The sequence below is a fragment of the Pseudogymnoascus destructans genome (assembly GCF_001641265.1).
Source record: "Pseudogymnoascus destructans isolate 20631-21 unplaced genomic scaffold scaffold_15, whole genome shotgun sequence".
Lineage (NCBI taxonomy): Eukaryota > Fungi > Ascomycota > Leotiomycetes > Thelebolales > Thelebolaceae > Pseudogymnoascus > Pseudogymnoascus destructans.
This window is the reverse complement of record NW_020167534.1, coordinates 304,445-326,549: the sequence shown is the minus strand read 5'-3', so window position 1 is coordinate 326,549 and position 22,105 is coordinate 304,445. Positions and strand designations below refer to the sequence as shown.

General features: G+C 47.0%; 7 protein-coding genes across 7 annotated transcripts; 2 read left to right on the top strand and 5 right to left on the bottom strand.

Annotated features, from left to right (window-relative positions):
• Positions 1-6,287: 6,287 nt before the first annotated feature.
• VC83_04622 (uncharacterized protein) lies at positions 6,288-9,008 on the bottom strand (the record flags this gene model as incomplete). Its single annotated transcript, XM_024468251.1, has 3 exons — positions 6,288-7,916; positions 7,966-8,453; positions 8,522-9,008. 3 exons carry the CDS (start codon positions 9,006-9,008, stop codon positions 6,288-6,290), a joined length of 2,604 nt encoding a protein of 867 aa, XP_024322537.1.
• Positions 9,009-9,580: 572 nt separating this feature from the next.
• THS1 (threonyl-tRNA synthetase) lies at positions 9,581-11,974 on the bottom strand (the record flags this gene model as incomplete). The annotated part of the gene is made up of 2 exons (XM_024468250.1): positions 9,581-9,774; positions 9,829-11,974. 2 exons carry the CDS (start codon positions 11,972-11,974, stop codon positions 9,581-9,583), a joined length of 2,340 nt encoding a protein of 779 aa, XP_024322536.1.
• A 287-nt stretch (positions 11,975-12,261) lies between these two features.
• Positions 12,262-13,015, top strand: GAR1 (H/ACA snoRNP pseudouridylase subunit; the record flags this gene model as incomplete). The annotated part of the gene is made up of 3 exons (XM_024468249.1): positions 12,262-12,358; positions 12,413-12,564; positions 12,623-13,015. 3 exons carry the CDS (start codon positions 12,262-12,264, stop codon positions 13,013-13,015), a joined length of 642 nt encoding a protein of 213 aa, XP_024322597.1.
• A 335-nt stretch (positions 13,016-13,350) lies between these two features.
• On the bottom strand, positions 13,351-14,868 carry VC83_04619 (uncharacterized protein; the record flags this gene model as incomplete). Its single annotated transcript, XM_024468248.1, has 3 exons — positions 13,351-14,178; positions 14,227-14,759; positions 14,814-14,868. The coding sequence occupies 3 exons, from the start codon at positions 14,866-14,868 to the stop codon at positions 13,351-13,353; spliced, it is 1,416 nt and encodes a 471-aa protein (XP_024322698.1).
• A 321-nt stretch (positions 14,869-15,189) lies between these two features.
• VC83_04618 (uncharacterized protein) lies at positions 15,190-17,195 on the bottom strand. The gene is made up of 2 exons (XM_024468247.1): positions 16,102-17,195; positions 15,190-16,050 (listed from the first exon to the last, which is right to left on the bottom strand). The coding sequence occupies exons 1-2, from the start codon at positions 17,083-17,085 to the stop codon at positions 15,478-15,480; spliced, it is 1,557 nt and encodes a 518-aa protein (XP_024322697.1). The 5' UTR covers positions 17,086-17,195; the 3' UTR covers positions 15,190-15,477.
• Positions 17,196-17,342: 147 nt separating this feature from the next.
• Positions 17,343-18,405, top strand: VC83_04617 (uncharacterized protein; the record flags this gene model as incomplete). Its single annotated transcript, XM_024468246.1, has 1 exon — positions 17,343-18,405. The coding sequence occupies exon 1, from the start codon at positions 17,503-17,505 to the stop codon at positions 18,403-18,405; it is 903 nt and encodes a 300-aa protein (XP_024322692.1). The 5' UTR covers positions 17,343-17,502.
• Positions 18,395-22,085, bottom strand: VC83_04616 (uncharacterized protein). Its single transcript, XM_024468245.1, has 9 exons — positions 21,575-22,085; positions 21,361-21,523; positions 21,143-21,310; positions 20,418-21,090; positions 19,444-20,366; positions 19,270-19,388; positions 19,140-19,219; positions 18,937-19,096; positions 18,395-18,825 (listed from the first exon to the last, which is right to left on the bottom strand). Exons 1-9 carry the CDS (start codon positions 21,640-21,642, stop codon positions 18,483-18,485), a joined length of 2,697 nt encoding a protein of 898 aa, XP_024322691.1. The 5' UTR covers positions 21,643-22,085; the 3' UTR covers positions 18,395-18,482.
• Positions 22,086-22,105: the final 20 nt, after the last annotated feature.

The window sequence follows — 22,105 nt, the reverse complement described above, 5'->3', positions numbered from 1 at the left end:
TGTTGTAGGAAGCGTAGCTGCGCGGATAACTGTCTGTGGTTGAAATGGCTGTAGCCCACTCCCTCTCCAAGCAGAAGCTATATTTGAATTTGAAAATGCAGCTGCTCTTGCTTGTATGTATGCATCCATCCATTCTGCTTTCTGTATGCATAGGAGCTGCGCCTCATTAAGGTGTGAGAGGGCTGTTGTGAGGTGTCTTTTCAAAGGTCCAAAAATTGCAACATCAAGTGGTTGGAGTATATGTGAGGTATGTGGAGGTAGTATAAGGAGCGATATGCGATTCTGTATGCAGTGTGATATGAAGCTCCCACTTATATGGCTGTCATGGCCATCACAAATAAGGAGCCTTTGTTGTAGTTGTCCATTTGGAAGTGTTGCTTTTGCTCTTGTAGAAGGCTCAAAAACGCGTTTTAGCCACTCTAATCCATGAAGATTGCTTGTCCATCCTTTTGTATTTGCAGAGAAGTGCCATTTGCTTATAACATCCTTTGGAATCCAGCTCTGTAGTACATTCTGTCCCTTGAAGATAATGAGGGGGTCGCTGGTTGTTCCATCCATGCAGATGCACTCAACAGCAGAGACCCATTCCTGCCTTCCTGGATGTGCCTGAAAACGTGTCCTAAGTGTAGAATCGACTATAATTCGTGTAGATTGCATTGTTCCAATTGAAAATCCAGTCTCATCCATGTTGTAGGTGTTGTAGTTTTCGATTTTTTGCTCTGTTGTGAGGCTCTTGTACGCGTCAAACCACGCCTTCAACACCTGCTTTGTGACCCCATTCATCCTTTGTGCCTCAACCCTTCTTCCTAGCTTAACACGTAAGTTAGGATGCCTCTGAATGAACCGTGGCACCCAATCTTGCCCAAGTGGTAACTTAGGTAGTTGGAGTTGTGGTTGTTGAGTTTGTGTCTGTTGAGTTGGTCGGGTCTGCTGAGTTGGTCGGGACTGCTGAGTTGGTCGGGACTGCTGAGTTGGTCGGGACTGCTGCTGAGCCGGTTGGTTTGATGGGGTCTGCCAAGCCACTAGTTAGAAATAGCCGAGTCTGCCAGTCTATGGCAGGTTTGATGGGTTGGTGTTGACCTGACTGAGCTGGTCAACTAACTCTGTAGGTTGGCTCACCTGGGTTTGGAAGACCCGACACTTGTTTGACCGGACTTCCTCTGCAACCTCACGTAATATGCGATGGCTAGGAGCGTAACCATTTGCAGTAAGATTTTTGATCCATTTTAAAAGGGTCTTTTCTTGGGTTTGGGAGAGTAATTGATGTTTTAAATGTGCTTCTTTATGTGAGGTATGTCGCCCTTTAATGTGGCTAACAACTGTATCAGGCCTTAGATGTAAGGCCTTTGCAGCAGCATTTGCAGTTTTATATAAACCAGATTTTACTCCAGCTACTGCTTCAAGTATTAGAATATCGCGTTCTTGAGCTTTTAAACTCCGTTTGCGTACCATAATAATGGGGTAATTGATAGGTTTGGTGTGTTGGTTGATGGGTTTGATGGGTTAGTTAAGTGCTCGCTTACCTCACCATCCCTGTATGGCCATGGCCCCGGTATGGCCACGACCTACGTTAATCAAATGTAAGGGTGGTTTCTTTGCTAACTTACTCATACTATTCTTTGTTATTGACACGTCCAGATTTGGAACAAGAAATGGAGTTTTTTTTGTTTGCAACAACACTTTTTACTTCGAATTCGATCCTAACTTCTACAACAATTCTGAGATAACGCGTCTAGCAACATTGGTAAGTTCAATCTTCTTTACATTTGATTTAACCCTACAGTAACGCTGTAGAGTAATGGTATTGTGTTTATTTTACTAATATACAAGTTCTAGCAATTTTTCCATCTGTCACCAACCTTTGTAAGTTCACCCCTTTTGTTCTTTGGGTGTTACAACTAACGTAAGTCGTGGCGTAAGCGGCGATCTGGCGTAAGCGGCGATAAGTACCCTTATATACAACTTTGTATGGAAAGGTACTTCTACATCCAAAACTAAAACCTTAAATAGCTCCATGGATAAAAATCGTTAGGCTTAGCTGTTCAATATTTAGGTTCTATATATAGGCCTTTACCTAATATAAAAACGCTAGTATTGCTAGTGTCTTTTTGCAATGCTAATTTAAGGGTTAAGTTTTCCTCATACAAATATTTGTATGAGCAATCTTCTCCTACTAATAGAAGCATAATAATCACACTAGCAATAACGTAACTCGTGGCGTAATGGGACGGATGGCGTAACGGGACGCTTTGCCAGAGCCACCCGCACCCCACCAAAATCAAGGTCACATGACCAAAATTAAAACGTTAATAACTTTTGTAATAATGCTTATAACGCTTAATCCTCTTAGACTATTACTCTTTATATCATACTCTAACATGTGTAAAAATGCTAGTAGTACTAGTTTTGTTTTACAAAAGATATTAAAGCTTATATTTTACTATATAAAATATTTATATGGTAAAAATTAAACTATAAATAACTACTTAATAAGAAGAGCTTACACTCTAGCAAATTCGGCTATAAGAAATAAGACTATAAAGAGTAATAGTCTAAGAGGATTAACGTAGATCGTGGTCAGACCGGCTACATGGCCAGACCGGCTATTTCAATTTTACAGGTAAATTCACAAGCAAATTCACATCACGTGATATATAATTCAAACTTGTAATAATTACTTTAATTGACTTGCTAGAGCTTAATGTTATTAAACTTAGATAATTTATATACTTATATGTTATAATTAAAAACACTAGCATGTAAGCTAGCCTTATTAGGTAGTTATTAACAATTTTAGATTTGCCATACTAAAAATTTATATGGCAAAAGTTAAAACCTGTAGTAACTTATGTAAAAAGACACTAGTTTTATTAGCGTCTTTAGATATAGTAGATGACTATTTAAAGTTCCTATATATACAAGGAATACGCTCTAGCCTTTTTATAAAGGAGTTATTAAGGTTCTAATTTTCGCAAGCATAAGTACCTCCACATAACGTAGGTCATGGCATAACGGGGGTAATGGCGTAACGGGGGTAATGGCGTAACGGGGGTAATGGCGTAACGGGGGTAATGGCGTAACGGGGGTAGTGGGGTCGGAACCACCCCATCAAACCTACAACCCTATTAACTACTACTACTATGCTAGAATGGTCCGTCAGAAGAGTATAAAGGCTCAAGAACGCGAAATTCAAATTCAAAAAGCTATATTAGCTATTAAATCAAATCAATACAAATCAATATATGCTGCTGCAAAAGCTTTAGGGCTACCAGAGGAGACCCTCCGCTGTCGCATAAATGGAAGGCACACACGTGTAGAAGCACGCCAGCACCAGCAACTCCTATCAAAAACTCAAGAGCAGACCCTCTCAAAGTGGATTAAAGAGCTTACTGGAAGTGGTTAAGCTCCTAGCCATCGGATATTACGTGAGGTTGCAGAGGAAGTCCGGTCAAACAAGTGTCGGGTCTTCCAAACCCAGGTGAGCCGACCTACAGAGTTAGTTGACCAGCTCAGTCAGGTCAACTACCAACCCATCAAACCTGCTATAGACTGGCAGACTCGGCTATTTCTAACTAGTGGCTTGGCAGACCCCATCAAACCAACCGGCTCAGCAGCAGATCCGACCAACCCAGCAGACCCGACCGACTCAGCAGACCCGACCAACTCAGCAGACCCGACCAACTCAACAGACACAACCTCAAATCCCTAACTTACCTCTTGGGCAAGAGTGGGTGCCACGGTTCATTCAAAGGCATCCTAACTTACGTGTTAAGTTAGGAAGGAGGGTTGAGGCACAAAGGATGAATGGGGTCACAAAGCAGGTGTTGAAGGCGTGGTTTGACGCGTACAAGAGCCTCACAACAGAGCTAAAAATCGAAAATCACAACACCTACAACATGGATGAGACTGGGTTTTCAATTGGAACAATGCAATCAACAAGAATTATCGTGGATTCAAGCCTTAGGACGCGTTTTCAAGCCCATCCAGGCCGGCAGGAATGGGTGTCTGCTGTTGAGTGCATCTGCATGGATGGAACAACCACCGACCCCCTCATTATCTTCAAGGGACAGAATATACTACAGAGCTGGATTCCAAAGGAGGTTATAAGCAAATGGCACTTCTCTGCAAATACAAAAGGGTGGACAAGCAATCTTCATGGATTAGAGTGGCTAAAACGCGTTTTTGAGCCTTCTACAAGAGCAAAAGCAACACAAAATGGACAGCTACAACAAAGGCTCCTTATTTGCGATGGCCATGATAGCCATATAAGCGGAAACTTCATATCACACTGCATACAGAATCGAATATCGCTCCTTATAATACCTCCACATACCTCACATATACTTTAACCACTTGATGTTGCAATTTTTGGACCTCTGAAAAAACACCTTACAACTGCTCTCTCTCGCCTGCAGCTACTACGCATACAGAAGTTGGAATGGATGGATGCATACATACAAGCAAGAGCAGCTGCTTTTTCAATTTTAAATATTAATTCTGCTTGGAGAGGGAGTGGGTTACAGCCATTCCAGCCACAGACAGTCATACGCGCAGCTACACTTCCTACAACAGACGCACCCTTAGAACGGCCAAGGACTCCAACAGAGCATGATATTTTTGAGAAAGTATTTTTGAATAGCAGTCCTCCTCATTTTCAGACACTTCACAAAGCAAATACAGTTCTCTCTTCTACAATAAGTCGTGGTGGTGTTTTGAACACTCCTACAAAGCGATATATTCATAAGTTAGCAGATGAGACAGAGAGGCTTAACACACGCCACATACTACAGCAAAGAGAGACGGATAACTTGTGCAACATAATTCAGAAAAGAAGGGAGCAAAAGAAGGGTAAAAGAGCTGTTTTGAAGGGTCAATTCCACATCTCTACAGAAGAACTCCGGTCGCAAGTAGCAGAAGCAGAAGCAGCAACAGCAACAGCTTCACAGAGGCCTAGAACAACACCACGACTTATAGAGGAAGCTACAATTGAGGAAATAGACAGAGGGGGTGAAGAAGAGATATATGACAGCGATTTAGATGAATTAGCCTAGTAGTAATTGAACAATTTCAATTTTTTAAAGGTGGTAGTGGTTTGATGGGGTGGTTCCGACCCCACTACCCCCGTTACGCCATTACCCCCGTTACGCCATGACCTACGTTAGTGTCAGAGTCACCGCCCCCAGCCGCCGTCCTCCACATCGATATCAACATCTGTCGGATTAGTGTCGGAGTCCCTCCCCCCAACCTTATCTACATCGAAGCAGCTCTCGGAGTCTGACACATTGCTGCTAGAGGAGCTTCGTGAGAGCTGGCGACGCCGCATATCATATCATCAATTTAAGGGAGACGACGACAACGACGGTCTTGGTGATCAGAAGAGAAAATAGGAGATGTTGGGAGGAGCCTGCCCCAAAGGAACTGTACTTTGGAGGAGGAAAGAGAGCGAGAGGAGGATCGAGCATGGAGATTTAGTGGGAAGAAAAGGGAGGGTGGACAAAAGAATATAAGCCATCGTCGGTAACAAGGAGCTGGAGGGCCCCCATATTCTGATGGCCAAAACGGTTGCTTCAAAGTCGAATGACGAGAAGCTGTTTTCTGCCTTCAACCTTGGTCGGCTAGGCCCGGTCTTGCCGCCTTGTTAGTTATTATGTCTGTAGACTCGACTGTAGGTTAAATTAATATAATTGCAACATTGCAATTTCCGCAGCCAAATGAACCTACCTACATTTACAGACTTGGGATATGTAGGTTCGCGGTTAACCTAACTTTGTTTACAGGAAATAACTTCACTAAATCATATCCCTCAACACTGTTAAATATCACCTAGTGGTAATTTTGTTAGAAAGTCGGGCATTTTCATGCAGATCAAAACCCTCGTGTAAACTAGCACCTGATGTTACGTGTCAAGTTTGGATTGATTTGCTTCTATCTATCTATGAGAGAACACAGTATAGTCTTCGTTATATACATGACTTACGTGTTCCTGTGCCCCGAAACGAGTGGCGAGTTTGCTGGCCTGTTGTCCGGAGGGATATTTCGTCGATAAAACCAGTGCCCTCGGAAATGACGAGCTCAAAACCGAGAAGCCTCTGGAAATACAGGAGCTAAAAGTTGAGGAGCCAGCTGGAGCTGCGGAGCCGTAGGTTGAGGAACGGGTGGTGGTTATGAGGCCAACGGATAAGCTTCCATTTAGTGACTAGCGGCAGTATAGGAACCAGCCGCTGTAGAAAGCCAAAGTAGGGACCTCGAGAACTACAGAAGGGGTTTTCCACAGAGGCGATATATCCTCAGTGATCCAAAGAGGTTGGCGTCTGGGAAGGATATTCCCCTGGAATATGCATGTGTGTGGTTTTAGAAGACGTATCACTGTCAGCATATCGATGCCCGGCAAACGAGTGGCTTTCATGGGTTGTGTTTGGAAAGCTTGTCACTTGCTCCAGAATTTTCGACTCTGGATACTCGGGACGTTGCTCTGCTATCTGATTCACAGCAGTGATAGTATTTAGCCCAGCCACTGATGGTACGATTGAGGAGTAATCCAAATATGGCTGTGAATGAGTGTTGGCGTTCGCCATGTCTGAGATGACAGGGTGGACAGTTGCCTGAGATGCCGTCATAAGACCTGTGGCCTCATTCCCAGTCGTGGTAGGCCCTGCCTGTGCAAGATGTTCCTGCAATGCGGGGCCGTTATTTACGGCCATATATTCTACCCGAGAATTGGGGGGCGATTGGTTGAATTGACGTTCGGGAGCAGGAATCTGTTGGTAGTCGTTATGTTCAGCTAACCCCTTTTCATCGACGGCCGTTTTATTCGTCACGGGTGAGCCCTGCGGGTTCTGATTTCCAAGCGGTTGATAAGTGTAAGGGTTTAGCCCATCCTCGACGGCGAATTGATCTAGTTGTGTCGCGTGCGATGGTCTAGCCCCATTTGAGGTGCCGTGTCCGGAATGTGATGATGTTCGAGAGATGATGCGATGCTCCGGGAAATATTCACCACTACCGCCTCCAGCTACATTTGAAGTAGTAGAAGTTTCGTTCCGAATTTCATTGTTCCCTAAGCTTGAGTTTGCACTAGACGGCGAAAGAGGTACTTGTAAGCCACGAGAAGGGTCGACCTGGATGTCGGACGGGAATCTCCCACCTGGTTCCGGTCGCTTGGCGTTTTCTTGTTTATTGGCAACTTGCACGACAGCAGAGTTTGAAACTGTTGAGAACGGCTCCTCATCTTCCTCGTCCATAACCCCGTCACTGCTTACAGATGCTGCTCGTTGGGAGGCACTGAAGCTTCGGGCGTGTGAACGAACGAATGCATTTCGTTCCTGAGGTGCACTTTCTGTCAATGACTTGATATCATCATACCAAGCCATCATCGTATCGTAGCTTTCCGCTCGAAACACCCAGGAATGGCCTCTATGGAGAGATCCAGTTTGGCGTCCTTTTAGCATGAATTTGTTCGACGACCCACCTTCCGAGGAATGGGATCCAAGCTTCTGCTCAGGGAGATAAAGGGACATTATAGGAGCTTGAGACTTGTCCGCAGTTTTGAACTCATGTAGATGTGTCGGTGACAACACATACCACCCGGCAGTATAGCTCTTCAAGTACTTGCTCTTACGCTCCAGCAAACCCGCTCGGACTTCCTGGGCAAGCTCGTGGTCGCGGCCTGGGTAGTGAATGTTTTCAACACTGCGCATAGGGACTCTGGGATCAACAAAGTGCTCATCTGACTCGATGAAACTGTTCCACTCATAGTCTCTAGGCATCGCAATCGGACCCGTTCTGAGGTTCTGGATCGCAGTGTATGCCTCGTCGGCATCACGTTTCAGTATGCCGGTGTAAGCGTTGTAAGCTTTCTGGATTTCTCCCACTACAATAGACTCAAGCTCTCGGCCAGATGTTTCCAAGTTAAGATATGCCTTCATATGTTAGAGTCTGGCATTATTTACTGTGTTAGTGTTAGCTTACCTGGTGGAGATAATTCTCTTCATCAATCTGCCTCTCGAGCTGGCGCTCAACTGCTAGTCTCAGCAAGTACGGATCTTGTTTTCCCGTCATCTGCGATGCATCAATGTCGGATTGGCCTAGCGAATCTCCCAGTAAGCGCACAACCCTTCTTGTAGTATCCATTTCCCTGTCAACGGAGTTTTTGAAGTCACCAGACAAATTCTTGATCTCTTTGATCTTTTGTTGAAGATCACTTCGTAAACCAGTCAAGGCCTGCACCACGTCTTCTTGGATCATTCGAGCTTTGCTCGATTCAGTGATTGCCTGTTTGTGGTAATCACGTAGTATCTGCATTGCTTCGTTGATACCATTAGACTGGAGGAAATTCTCAGGCGCACTGATATTGTTGGCAACATTAGATAGTTTCAAGATGGTCTTTCCTCTGTGGTCGTATCCGTTCTGGATCTCTCTAAAGTAGACAATGAGATCCTTCAAAAATTTCCTCCACGCTGCTCACGCCAACATCAGCAACGGCTTTTATAACATGGAGAGAAACCTGCGTGGATAATACACGTACCTGTAAATCTATTCGCAAGCGCCTCTGTTGGGTTACCGGTAGTCGGCACAGGAGAATAGAATGCGCTGTGAATCTCATCCGATGGTTCTGGCTGCAAAGCCAAACTCCTTACGCTACCAGCTCGGGAACTCCGACGGCTACTGCTTCGCCTGAGCGATGCTTTCTTTTTAAGTGTCCCCCCTCGACGTGGGAGCAATGGGTCACCTTGTGACATAACAGAGGGCGTATGCTTCAAATGGTAGCGATCACTGTCAATGATCGAGCTGCCCCGCTGGCTGGCGTCCCATTCTTCATTGAATTTTCCGTAGCTTTGATAGGAAGCGTTCTGTGATAAAGGCGACTGATCAACACCATTTCCTCCGATCAGACTGCGGTCTGGTATGCTCGAGTCGTTGGTTGACAGCAGCAGACGGGCTTTTGTACTTGTGCTATATCCTGTTTCTGCACGTTGCTGTGTAGCACGGCTTCCCGATGGAAGAGATGACATGATGTATTCCTCTGCGACACAGTAATATTGAAAGAGTTCGGAATGTCGAAAGCATTAATACCAATTTAGGCAAGTTGAGAACGTTGCTGTACTCCGCACCGAGGTTGTAGTTTTTGGTCGCAAAGTGGATATCTGCCTGTCAAGTGAAACAACGACAGCTGCTTGACGACAAACTAAAATATACACTGGTTGGCATTGGGCGACACCGAGTATAAGTGGTATTTGCGTTGGGGCGGCAATGGAGGTGTGGTGGTGTTATGGTGTAAATGGGGTAAACTTGGTCGATAACATCCTGGGCCTGGCACTCAGCCGAGATTGGCAATAGTGATACTCGTATGATGACGACGTTCCAAGCCAGTGGAACTCGGGGATCAGGGACAAAATCAACAAGATCTGCATCACATGACCTAAAATGACTATTCAATGCCCCATTCATCTCTACGTTCACTTTGTTTTCCTACCAGTTGTTATAGTTTAAGTCGGGTTTTTTTTGTATGTAGCTACCATTTACTTCATTGCCATAGGTTCTCATCCGGCTTATATTCATGAACTTGACCAGAACTACACACTGTTTAGGCCTTTGAAACCTCAGCCACCTTAGTATCGTTGGCTGCGAATGGGTTTGCTGTGCCCTTCTCGTCCCTTAGTGCAATCAGCTTCTCCTTTGCTTCCTGGAGAGAAACTGGCTTGCCCCGGTCTTGGCTCGAAGTGTCATCGCGGTTTCTGATGTTGACCTCCCTATTCTTCATTTCTTGATCACCAACAACTTGTCACAATGTTAGCTATCAACCCTCAATAAGTGCATGTTACGATATCATACCGAATATAAAGTTATACTGGGCCAATTGACCAGTACGAATCTTCTTCTGAAGAGTGTTACCGCTCAGATCAACGTCGACAAAAAACTTCAGTTTGTGGAAGGCTTCTTGAACCTCCTTCGCGTACTCGTAGAAGCCAACGCCGACCGGGATGATCAGAATCTGCCGTGGGCTGAGCCAGAAGGGCCATTTGCCTCCGAAGTGCTCAATCAGAACCGCAACGAAGCGCTCAATACTCCCAGCCATCGCACGATGGATCATGACAGGTCGGGCACAACCTGGCGTAAGGGCCTTCGCCTTATCCTTCTTAGACACATCCTTCTCTGCTGTATCCGCTGTCGCTGCAATATTCTCTCCCTTGCTTGCTTCGTCCTTTGGCTTCATAGCCCCCTCTGATGTCATGTATTCAAGACCAAAGTTCTTAGGAAGTTGAAAGTCGAGCTGAAGCGTTGCGCATTGCCAGTCACGCCTCATCGAGTCAGAAATCTTGATATCAATCTTTGGTCCATAAAATGCAGCATCCCCGTGATTGTACTCCCATGGCGTTCCACCGGGAGACTCCGCAAAGCGATCTAGAGCCGCCTTCAAGCTGGCTTCAGCTCTGTCCCATTCGGCTAGGTCACCCATGAACTTCTCAGGGTTTCTTGTGGAGAGCTTCATCTTGAAAGTGAAGCCGAGGAGGCCATACATGGTGCGAAGGAAATCGAATAATCCTTCGATTTCATCAACGATTTGATCTTCACGGCAGAAAATGTGGGCATCGTCCTGCTGGAATCTTCGGACTCTCGTCAATCCCGTAAGGGCACCAGACGCTTCATTGCGATGCAACACACCGAAGTCAGCAACTCTCCATGGCAACTCGCGATGACTTCTCTCGCGATGAGAGAACATCAAGCAATGCCCTGGGCAGTTCATCGGCTTTAGTCCAAACTGCTCCTTTTCTACATCAAACGTAAACATATCATCCTTATAATTCTGCCAATGCCCAGATGTTTTCCAGAGCTCAGAATTGTACATATTTGGAGTGATAACTTCTTCATATCCTCGCTTCCAGTACTCATCCCGCAAGAATGTCTGAATGGTGTTGTATATGCGAGCCCCGTGGGGCAGCCACATCGCTGAACCTGGTGACATTTCATGGAAAAAGAAGAGCTCTTGTTCCCTGCCGATCTTTCGATGATCGCGCTTAGCAGCCTCCTCAAGGAATTTCTTATGCTCTGCCATCAACTTTTTGTCTGGGAATGAGACACCATAGATGCGTTGTAGAGAGTCTCTCTTTGGATCACCGAGAAAGTAAGACGCTGAGTTTTTCATGATCGCAAATGTTTCAATCCTGCCCGTATTGGGAACATGCGGTCCCCTGCACAGATCGATCAAGGGTCCATTTCGATAAACCGTGGTCTTTGGTTCTGTAACCTTCTCTTTGATAACGTGTTGCTTGTATGGGTTGCCCTTGAACATTTCCAACAAGTCCTCCTTCGATATGACAAGTCTCTCAAACTGTTGTTTCTCCTTCACGATTTTGCTGAATAGTGTTTCAATCGGCCTCCAATCCGACTGCTGGACTGCAGCGCCCCCAGGGAGGGCCATCTCATAATAGAAGCCGTCATCGATCGGTGGCCCAAAGCAAAGATTACAACCGAATCTCCTCTCAGTGGCCTCGCCTAGAATATGAGCACTTGAGTGCCAGAAAACCTTCCGGCCCTCCTCGTCTTCAAATGGGAGCAATTCCAAGCTGCAGCTCTCTTCCAGTGGCCGCTCGAGATCCCATAGCTGGTTATTGTCGCCATTGAGTCTTGCGACGACTGTGCGCTTGAGTAAACTATTCGAAATAGCCTTTGCGATCTCCGAAGGGGTTGTCTCCCACGAAGTACCTTCTTTGATGCTTCCATCTTTCATGGTAATCGTAATCGGTTCACGGGGTTTGGCGGCAAGTTCGACCTCATATTCAGCCTTCAGCTTTTCGAATATCTTGATCCTATGGGATATGAAGTCCGGCTCAGGACTGAGTTCCAATGGCCCAGATGCCCCGCCATCGTCCCCGCTCTTTTTCTCCTTCTTGGGCTTTTGTTGTTGCTTCTTGTTAACAGCTAGGTTCTTGACGCCTTCCTTGACAGCGTCAACCGAATCTTTGACGGTGTCTGCCATGCCGACGACTCTCTGGGTTATATTGTTTGGAGGTGGGAGAAAGTGGTGGGGTGAGTCAAATTGTTGTCGGTGTCGCTTCGAAGTACAGTACCTGGTAATACCAACCACACAGAAAATCACGCTAACTGCGGGGATCTAGTTGAGAAACTAGTCAGTATTAAGTTTAGTTTCTTGACACAAAATAACTTTAGATCAAATCGACCTTTTTACGTGCCAAGGTTGCCGAATATTCGGAATAAAATTTGGGATACAACACCGACAGCAACTACCACCCACCAATTCGCAATATGTCGTTCAGAGGTGGTTCCAGAGGCGGTCGCGGTACCGGTGCGAATTCATTCGGAGGTGGAAGCAGAGGAGGCGGCGGCTTTGGGGCTCGTGGTGGTGCGTAACAGCGCAAGTCATCGCACAATTAGAACAGCAGCTAACTTCTTCCAGGCGGTCGCGGTGGTTTCTCTAGGGATATGGGGCCTCCAGCCTCAGTCTTGGAGTTGGGATCTTTCCTGCACGCATGCGAGGGCGAAATGGTCTGCGAATCTACCAACACGAAAATTCCATACTTCAACGCACCCATCTACCTCGAGAATAAGGTGAGTTTGACTGCTTGAGCTCCAATCACGTATCCGTATATATGCTGACATATTACAGACCTCGATTGGCAAAGTTGATGAGATTCTTGGCCCAATCAACCAGGTTTACTTCACCATAAAGCCGACGGAGGGAATTCAGGCCGGTTCTTTCAAATCAGGCGACAAATTCTTCATCGGCGGCGATAAGCTCCTGCCCCTTGAGAAGTTCCTGCCAAAGCCAAAGCCAGCACCTGGCGCACCAAAGCCAAAGCGCGCTGGCGGTGCCAGAGGTGGACGAGGTGGCCCAATCCGTGGTGGACGTGGTGGTGGCTTCTCGCGAGGCGCACCGAGGGGGAGAGGTGGATTCAGTGCTGGAGGCCGCGGTGGCTCCGGATTCTCTCGCGGTGGCAGTGGTGGCTTCTCGAGGGGTGCTCCGAGAGGACGTGGTGGGTTCAGCAGAGGAAGAGGTTAGGGATGATGGTACATCACAGAGTGGGGTTCTAGGCGTTTTGATCTCTTGTCTATTTCAGGTTCTCTGTGTGCAAAAGTCACAGCTGCCATAGTTGGCTGGCATCTATCGAGTTGAATGGCATTACTTAAAATCCATTGAATTGGGTATTAATAGTCGTTGTCTGCATAATCACTTGTGCGGTTTCAATTTCTGAGTAAGCCGTCGCTGCTACGGCTTATCAGATGATGTCGTCGCTCCATGACCCCAGTATCGGATCCAAATGTGACCTGGTCTGAATGAGGAGCTCTCATCGTTGTTGCCCAAGCCAATATGCAAAACATAATCGTAATGCTTCGTTACTGATCGCCAGTGTTCTCCAGATTGATGGGCTCTTTCAGCTTGGTTCTCCTCCGTGGCGGCGCCTTCGGCGGTATCTGTTTATCTCGATGAGAAGTAGCTGGTGGCATCGCAAACTTGACGCCATCCGAGCGATTTCTTTTATCCACGCCATCTGCAGCGGCTTCTAGAGCCGCCTCCGTCTTTCGGCTCGGCGTCTGAATCCCGGGCTTCTCTGTGAGACCAGCCAGATCAACAACGCTCACAGAGCTTTCCGTTTGACTGCTGGGCAAACTAATCCCGAGCAGCTTTCTCGAAAGGTCTGCATCATTTGTATCCTTCCCTTCGTTCAACCAGGGGACCTGCCCCACTCTACTAACAAGCCGAGTTGTCGTCTCGTCAGCTGGCGCAAAATGAGCATTCCCCGACCCACTGAGTAGAGCAAGAACCTTTAAGATTTCATTCTGCTTGTAATGTGGCGGTTGTGCCAGCTGGGTATGGGCTAGCAGAGGATAGAGCACTCGGAGATAGGTGTGCCGGAGAGAAATGAGTTCGTTTGGCAGATCTAGAAGGTTTCGAATTATGACATCGAGAAGTACTCGCAGATCGTTGGTATAGAAGTACTCTCGGGTCGCTTCAGTAGTGAAGAGTAGGTATAGAAGTTTCAAGATAAGGAGCTGCAGCGAGGTCTCTGTTTCCCTATTTAGGAGAAGAATAATGTTTTCGCCGAAGGTCATATAGTTTTGCCCGCACACACTGAGGATCTTAACAACTCGGTTTGTTGTAGGGACAGAGGTAGCATCTGGTGCAGTGGTTGCAGCGACCATATACTGTTCGTTGAGCACAAGCTATGATTATTAGTAGTGAACGGCAGATTTGGAGCAGGTTGAGATTACCAAGACTCGAATGATTGGGTAGTGGTAAGGGTCATTAACGTCGTCGGAGAGCTCTTCAATAATCTGGAATTGGCATTTAACAAAGTCGTCATCCACGTGGCTGAGGTCTTCCAAGCTCAGTTTCTGCATTCTAGACATATCATAGAGCAATTCTAGCAGCAGCTTGTGCAATCTCGAGTCTTCATCCTTCGCGCACTTCATTAACTCGACAAGTCTCGCAAACGAGCCTTCCTTATTCATAATCTTGAACGTGTCCTCGTTTCGCCGTCCATCGTATAGGAGAAAACTGGCTATAATGTACAAAGTGGCCAGTTCGTCTTCTTGGAGGAGACTATACACGAGTTGTATGCGGACATAGTCTTCGTTGGCCTTGAAAAGCTCACTCTCCAGGAGTTTCGCTATGGAACTTGCAACGGCATGGTCCGAAGCAAGGTACTCGTCCTTGAAGTTCGTTGTGAAGTGCAGATATGTCCGCAGTGCTTGGTCGATCAATTGCGACGAGTTGCATCGTACGGAGCATATGTCATCTAACTCTGTTGGAGTAACCTGTCAGCAAAGCTCGACCATGGAGCCATGGATAAACAAACCATCCCAGAATTGCTGCTCATTATCCAAGGAGTATGAGACCACAAACCCCTCCATCCTAGACAGGCCGGAAGACCTCTGACGGAATCATTAATCAGTGGAGAAGCATCCCGATTCCCTCGATAATCTTCAGAACTCGCGGGGTAAATCGAATCCAAGGTTCTGTGCTAGTTCTCTTCACAACGCAATAAGTGCGCGCAAGACCTGGAGCCGTGACGTGAACCGTGCAGTCGACAACGATCCCCACTCAACGCTAGCTTAGGCAAGCAAGTAGGTGGGCTTGGCCGAACATCATCGGAATCGACCTGATAAACAGACCGCACTTATGCTATTATTTTATATCATATACATAAACATATATATATATATATATGCATTCCTACAACGTATATACCCGTATCGCCATGCAATTATTTTATAACCTGCGCACCGGATACAGGACATTGGATAACCCAACCTTTGAGATTACTGCTTGAGGTATAAATAAAGCACTGGTCTTTACTTCCCTAGGGTTGGTCGCGCCTGGTTGGAAAACAATATCTATTTACTGTACATGGTCTTTCTCTCTCCCTATTACAGATGCTCTCCCTATTACAGATGAACGCCATATTTCCCTTCCCTTCCCTTCCCTTCCCTTTCCTTCACAGACCCTCCCGACCCATTCCGTTAGCCGAATGGAAAGCCATTTTGAAACTGAAATTGACCTCCGCCTCGTGATCCCTGCTGGTGGAAGAATTGTTGTTGCCCTTCGAATGGATTGCCATGTTGGAATGGGTTTCCTTGTCTGCTTTCATGACTGTTTGGGTCATCACCGCGATCGAACCTTGCCTTCAGCTCAGGGTCGCTGAGGACCTCGTATGCTTCGTTGATCGACGCCATCCTCTTCTCCGCATCTTCCTTTGTGACTCCATTTCGTATAGCCTTATCCGGGTGATGCTCTCTCGTCTTCCGTCTGTAGGCAGATTTGATTTGAAGTTCATCTGCATCTTTGGGCAGGCCAAGCACCTTATAATAATCCTTCTCCTTACTACGCTTCAATGCTATCTGAGCAGCCTGGAGCTTGGACTGGATGCTTTGATTACCAGGGTGATGCTCATTTGCAAGGTTGAGAGTATTGATGCATGCCTCATAATTTTCCTCGTCACAAGACTGCTGAGCTTTTGCAAGAAGTCCGTGGAGTGAATGCTCGTTCAGTTCTAGCGCCTCTGTGCAATAAATAGACGCCTTCTTACTTTTCACCTATATAGGATATTAGCGGAAGAATACACTGAAAATGCGCCCGAAACTAACCTCTCCATAAGCTTCGCACGCCATCTCGACCATCTCGGTGTAAAGATTACTTGGAGCTTTTGCGGGGATGGTGTTGGCCTCCCTCAATTCTGCGACTTCTTCTTTTATCTCCTGGATAAGGCCTATATCCTCTTCACTCCCAGCAAGATACTTTGCTGCGGTGCTGAAAGACTTCTTTTCGAATAACCTTCTAATCTTTAAAAGCTGTTTGTTGATTTGTTTCTGTCGTCGGTAAAGTTTTGTGCAAGTCTTCGAGTCTGGATCTGAATGCAGACATTTCCGTATTTGGGTCAATCCCCTCTCAGTGTCGGCAAGTGAGTAAAACAGCACTGAGGATATTTGGAGATGAGGATCTGTATCGCCTGGTTGCATCTGCAACACATGGGCAAGGTCACTTATTCCCTCCTGTACCTCACCCCGCTCGAAGCGGCATCGAACTCGAAGCTTTCGTAATGCGAGGTTTTTATTGGCGACCATTATGGCCACTCCAGCCTGGGCAATACACTCATCGTAGTCTGCCCGTTTCTCGGCATCCACAGCCAACTTTGATGCCCCTTCTGCCTCTTCTAGTTCTGTGACCTCAGCTCCGGTGCGCCCCGCGGCCAAATAGTCTTCCTTCGCCGCATCCCAGTTGCCGCTTTTGCTCTTTATCTTGGCACGCTGTATAAGAGCCCCTTCAAACCCAGGTTTGATAGTCAGGACCTTATCGAAGTCGGATTGCGCCTGAGTTGTTCGCCCCAGCGAGAGATATGTGGCGCCACGCTTGAAGAAGGTAAGGTAGTTGCTCGGGTCGCGCGAGATAGCAACGTCGTAGTATGTCAAAGCATCGCTTGTCTGGCCCATCGCCAGGTGGGTATTGGCCGAATTGAGCAGTGAGGAAATTGGAACATCATCGGGTATCTCAGATGCAGTGATCGCCGCCACGAGCGACTGTGATGATAAGAGGCCGGCTGCGACTGCCAGCACAGAAATCTGGACCATCATGTTGTCCCGTTTTCAAGAGCCGCGATCCAAGATCCCAAGGTCGAGAATGTGTTATACGAAAATGTATACAATCTCCTCTCCCAGGATCAGAGGATCTGGTGGACTTTAAAGTTCAAAACGAGGCCACCTTTCATTTCGCAACCCTGTGGACTTGCGCCTTGTCAAGCACCAATCAAATTTAGCGCCCGAAATAGCACTACGCAAGGCTGAGATATAGCTCGACATCAAAACATTTGGTCACATGAATTGTTCTTAAACGGCGATTCAAGCAGACATATTCAAGGAAATACAGTATTGCGATGCTATAAGATTTGAGAAGGGCTCATAGAGAATAAGGCAATCCGTGTGCTTGGTTGTCTCCCCACCACCTCTCCGGGTTCGTCAATACCTTGGTCCTGCCCCGCGAATTATTTCACCATGTCTATACCCTCAACTTCCACCATTTTCTCCCCAACACTTGCTCGCCAGGCTCTAGCTACTACAAAAGACTGGAATTACGTCGATGCATGGCTGTCTCGCCATTTTGCTCCAGGATCACCTCCGGCTTTTGAGCGTAACGCCGATACTCTTCGAGCGTTACTAGCCCTTGCTGCCGTCAACGAGTCTGTAGATGAGGAGAACGAGTTACTCTCCAAAGCCGATGCACGATGTTTGTCAGAGTTGCGTCAGAATGTGGAACCAGACGCTCGAAGCGACCTGCTAGGTAATCTGGAGAGCAATCTTACTGCAGATGGTAGAAAGGGTTTGGATGCCCTCTCTGAGACTGCGGAAGCCCTCAACCTACCGTTTGGAGACACAGAGCAAATGGCAACACGCATCATGAATTTGCATAGCACTGCATTCAGTCTCGAGCAGATTGGTGCCCGGATCGACGTTCTCGTCAACCACATGCAGAAGGAACTGGAACTTGGAACATCGTTCTTAAAGGAGCTCGACAGTGACAAATATCAGTCCCCGCCAAATATGGGGAAACAGACAATGGAGTATCAGCGGAAAACAAAGCTGCTTGCTGCCAAGCTCCCTGAATTGCGTAAGCGGATTTCTGCACTTACGGCTTCTGAGAGCACTGGTACAATTAAACCGACCGTCCAAGATGTCGTGGTCGAGGAGAAGGACTTCATATCCATTGAGGCATTGGTGAAGGACTTAGAAGGGCAGCTTAAGAGTTACCATGGTTTGCCGCATGATACAGACCTGGCAAGATTGGAGTTGGAAACATTAAGAGCAGAGCTGACGGCGCTGAAGAAGGAAAGAGATGGCATGTTTGAGGGTCTGGTGGAGAGGGAAAGCCCCAAGAAACAAAGGATACCTAGAAGATGATACCACTGATATTTATGATTATTTGAAACCTAAACGGATATGTATAATATCTTGATATCGAAACCGAACCCGCAGGCTCATTTCTTTGCTTTGCCTCCCCCTAGGCGACCAAACTTCCCAAGTCCTGTTTTTGCCTTCGATGGGACGGGTGGTGGAGGCACCACAGCTTCCTTCGTCACCGTCGGTGGCCCTGGCAGGCGAATTAGGTCTTTGAAGGCCTTGGAGTCCAATCCTGGGTCCTGGCTGCTTTCTGTAAACATGAACCCATCATCGAATTCGTTGCCACTCCTCTGTGCTCTCTGTGACTTCTCTTGTACGCTTCGGAACTTGTCCAGCAATTCTCCCCACCTGATTCCCTCGTCACGTCCTTTTAGGCGATTGGGTCTATCATATGTTGACTGGGCCGTCGTGGTCGGCGTACTATTCCTGGTGGTATGAGAATCTTATACTGGTTTGGAAGAAGGGGGGGAACAACACGGTGGGCGCAGCAGCGCTTAGTTTGGAGGTGGAAGTGTGGAAAATGTCACTTACGCTCGGGGTGCGATATGCAAGTACCCAATAGCACTGACGCTATTCAGTCTGTTTTTCAATGCCGCAAACGCGGCCGATTGCGGGAGGAGCATCAGAAGTCCATACAAACATTTGTATAGATGCGGATACTTTTCCGGCTCTAACAGTTGAAGGCGAAGGTCTAAGGATTAGCGCATATCTTTTGACACCACGGATATATTTACAAGTGAATACAGGCGACTCCAGCAACTGTACGAGCTTGTCGATCTGAATAAGCATATTAACGGTCATATCTAACTCGGCACTGAATGTGTTAGCATGGTGTAAGGAACGGCCCATTGAAAAACCACATACAATATCTGAAGAAGGTTATAGGCCTGCTCGTATGCTTGCGCTAAGAGGCACAGGGAAAATGTAGCAACAGCATTGTAACACCAGGATCTAAAAATTGCCACGAAGAACGTCTGACCATCCTGCACCAGTATTAGCTGTCATGTGCTTGAAGGTACGAACGATAGGGATAATTACTCTTGTTTCCAAGTTTCGAAGGCGCTTCCGCAAGTCTGCCAATTCAGGGGCAGTGATGAGATTGTTGTTTAGGTTCTGAACCATGATGCTTGCGAACTCGATATCCTCTTCTTTCTCTATACAATCGGCCAAAGTGCGATATATCCGTTCGGCGCTAAGATTTTTGCACAGCTGCCTGATGATAAGATTGCCTCGAGTCTCAAGCAGATTCCTGTCAGTGGAAAAGAGCTGAAGTAAATTCACCATAAATGACGTGAAATAATCATCTTCGCTGTTTCTCGAGATCTGTGACAATAACTGCAGGTCTCTTGTAACTACGGCCTCGGCAGGATCTGAAAGTGTCTTGAGTAAGGCTGGAAACGTTCCGTCGTTGAAAGCGAGAACCTTGCGAGGTGCCTTCCTGTGGAGCATAAGCAGCCAGGTGAGAGCCGCTACTCTCGTAGCTTCGTGGTCGTTCAAGAATAGTAATGTGAGTGAGTTTACCGCCGCAGCATAATCAAGATCCACGGTGGTCTGCTTGTTAGGCGTTGGTGACATTGTAGACCTTCGTATGGGAGGCTGCGAGGTAGCATCGGGGAACCTCTTGGCTTCGAGTTCCTTAGACCCTGTCAACGACCCCCTATGCATGGAATTGGACTGGCTCCTATCGTTGTCCATAGTCTCTCTTGCCGTAGACGTCGAGTTTCTCGAGGTCGACGGGGCGGTAGATACACTCTCAGAGGAAACCTCATCTGATAGTGATACTACGTACTCCATGAGGGACGTATTAACCCTTGCAGCTGCTTGTCTAATACTCTCAACGCTGCTTGCCATTGCGGGTAGCAAATGGGCCAGGATTTTCGGCGCAAAAGGCAACACCTCTTCCGGACAAATGTCAAGGAATTCAACGATCCACCGTAGTGTTTCAAGAAGACTATCCTCTTCTATTCTGATGTTAGTATACCAGCCAGCAAATTTTTTTACTCTTAGCTTACCGAACTGGGAGTCGAGATTCTGAGTTAAAATCTCCAAGATTTCATTAAAATTAATCGGCACTTCCTGACCAGGTATCCAGTCATCATCACTGCTGGCAGCCTTCTCTTCGTTGGCTTCGAGAGATCCTTCCCCTTCATCATTTTCAAACTCATCTAATCCACTTTCACTGTCTGTGGAGTCCGAGCGCTTCCTTTTCCCGCCATCGCTACGGCTCTTTGATTTTCTGCTGTCTTGGATGCCCTTCTTTATACGTGATATTCGCTTTATTTCCGACAAAAACCTTTCCAGGGCTCCAGATGTTGCAACGTGGACGTCTCGGTTAGGGTCACTTAAAAACCGGAACAATCCACCAAGGAATTCAGGTAAATAGGTGACCAGCTCCAAATCAGGAATCGAGTCCAGCAGGGTGATCCATCCCACCAAGAATGTGCGGGTGAATGGGTTCAACACAAAGATCCTCTCCTTCAGGAGCGGAATAAAGCGGGCCAGGGAGAAAGCCATGGGAACCTGGATAGACGGTTCTGTGGCATCCTGGTCCGAATACTCTCCATCTTCTTCTGTGGTATGCAGGATTGACACATACGTAGCAGCTGATTCAGAGACGATGTCTTTAATCAGCCGATCCAGTAGTTCCGCTCCGTTTTTGACGGATAACTCTGAGTCCGCGCCCAACTGTCGTCACATATTAATCCTGTAGTGAATCTCAATGAAAGGGAAATTTCACCTTGCAGAGGGCATCGAAGATGTCGTTGAAGTAAGGCAACACCTCGCCTTTGGCTACCTTTGCAATATTATACATGCTCTCGCACGCATAATATCGAACCCGAGCATCTTGGTCAGTGAAGCACGCCAGCACAGGCGGCACAATCTCATCCAGATACCTCGCTAGATCCTGTGACACATCGTCAGTTACAGAACTCTTCAAGCATTTCATCAGCTTACGGATCCCAAAGCAATAGCTGCAGCGGCGAGGCCAATGAGCCCACCATTCCTGGCGTGTGGCTGATGAACGGCATATGCAAATTCATTGCAGAGTTGCTGAATGATCTTCTTGATCTTATCGTACTCTTTGCCAGCGGCAAGTTCCCTAATCACCCGCTCGAGCCTGTTTTGAGGGGTCAACACCAGTATCAGGCACCAGGGGGCAGTTACTTACTCGAGAGCGCCGACCTTTCTCTTGTCATAGAGCTTGTCATTTAGTGCTCTTTGGATACTGATATCCATAGTGACAAATATGATGTTACAGCAAGCACATAGTGGAGGGGCTGCTGTGGATATACACTGCCAAGGTATATCAAAGGCCTGACTTGGACGTGCCTACTGCCGTCAAGACCGATGCCCCGTGTGGTTGGCGATATCTTTGAATAGGCCACTTATATGGCGTCGCAGAGTGGCAGACTTACGGCCTCATGTAGTCCCGTACAGAGACACACGTTACAGTAGAGACTGGAAGGTGCTTGTTTCCTAGGTTGTTGATACTCTTTGCGGCGAACACACCTCGTGATATTACTACTATTGGAGTCTTATGTCATGGTGCTGGGCCTCTGCCTGCCAACTTCAGCGTGGTTGGACGGCTTCGCTTCACCCAGGAGCCAATGGTAGCAGCCAACCAGGTTCCCGTACTCTACTGTTTCCCAAGATCGTCCACTGCCCATAGTCCACCGTCACGAAATAAATATAAATGCAA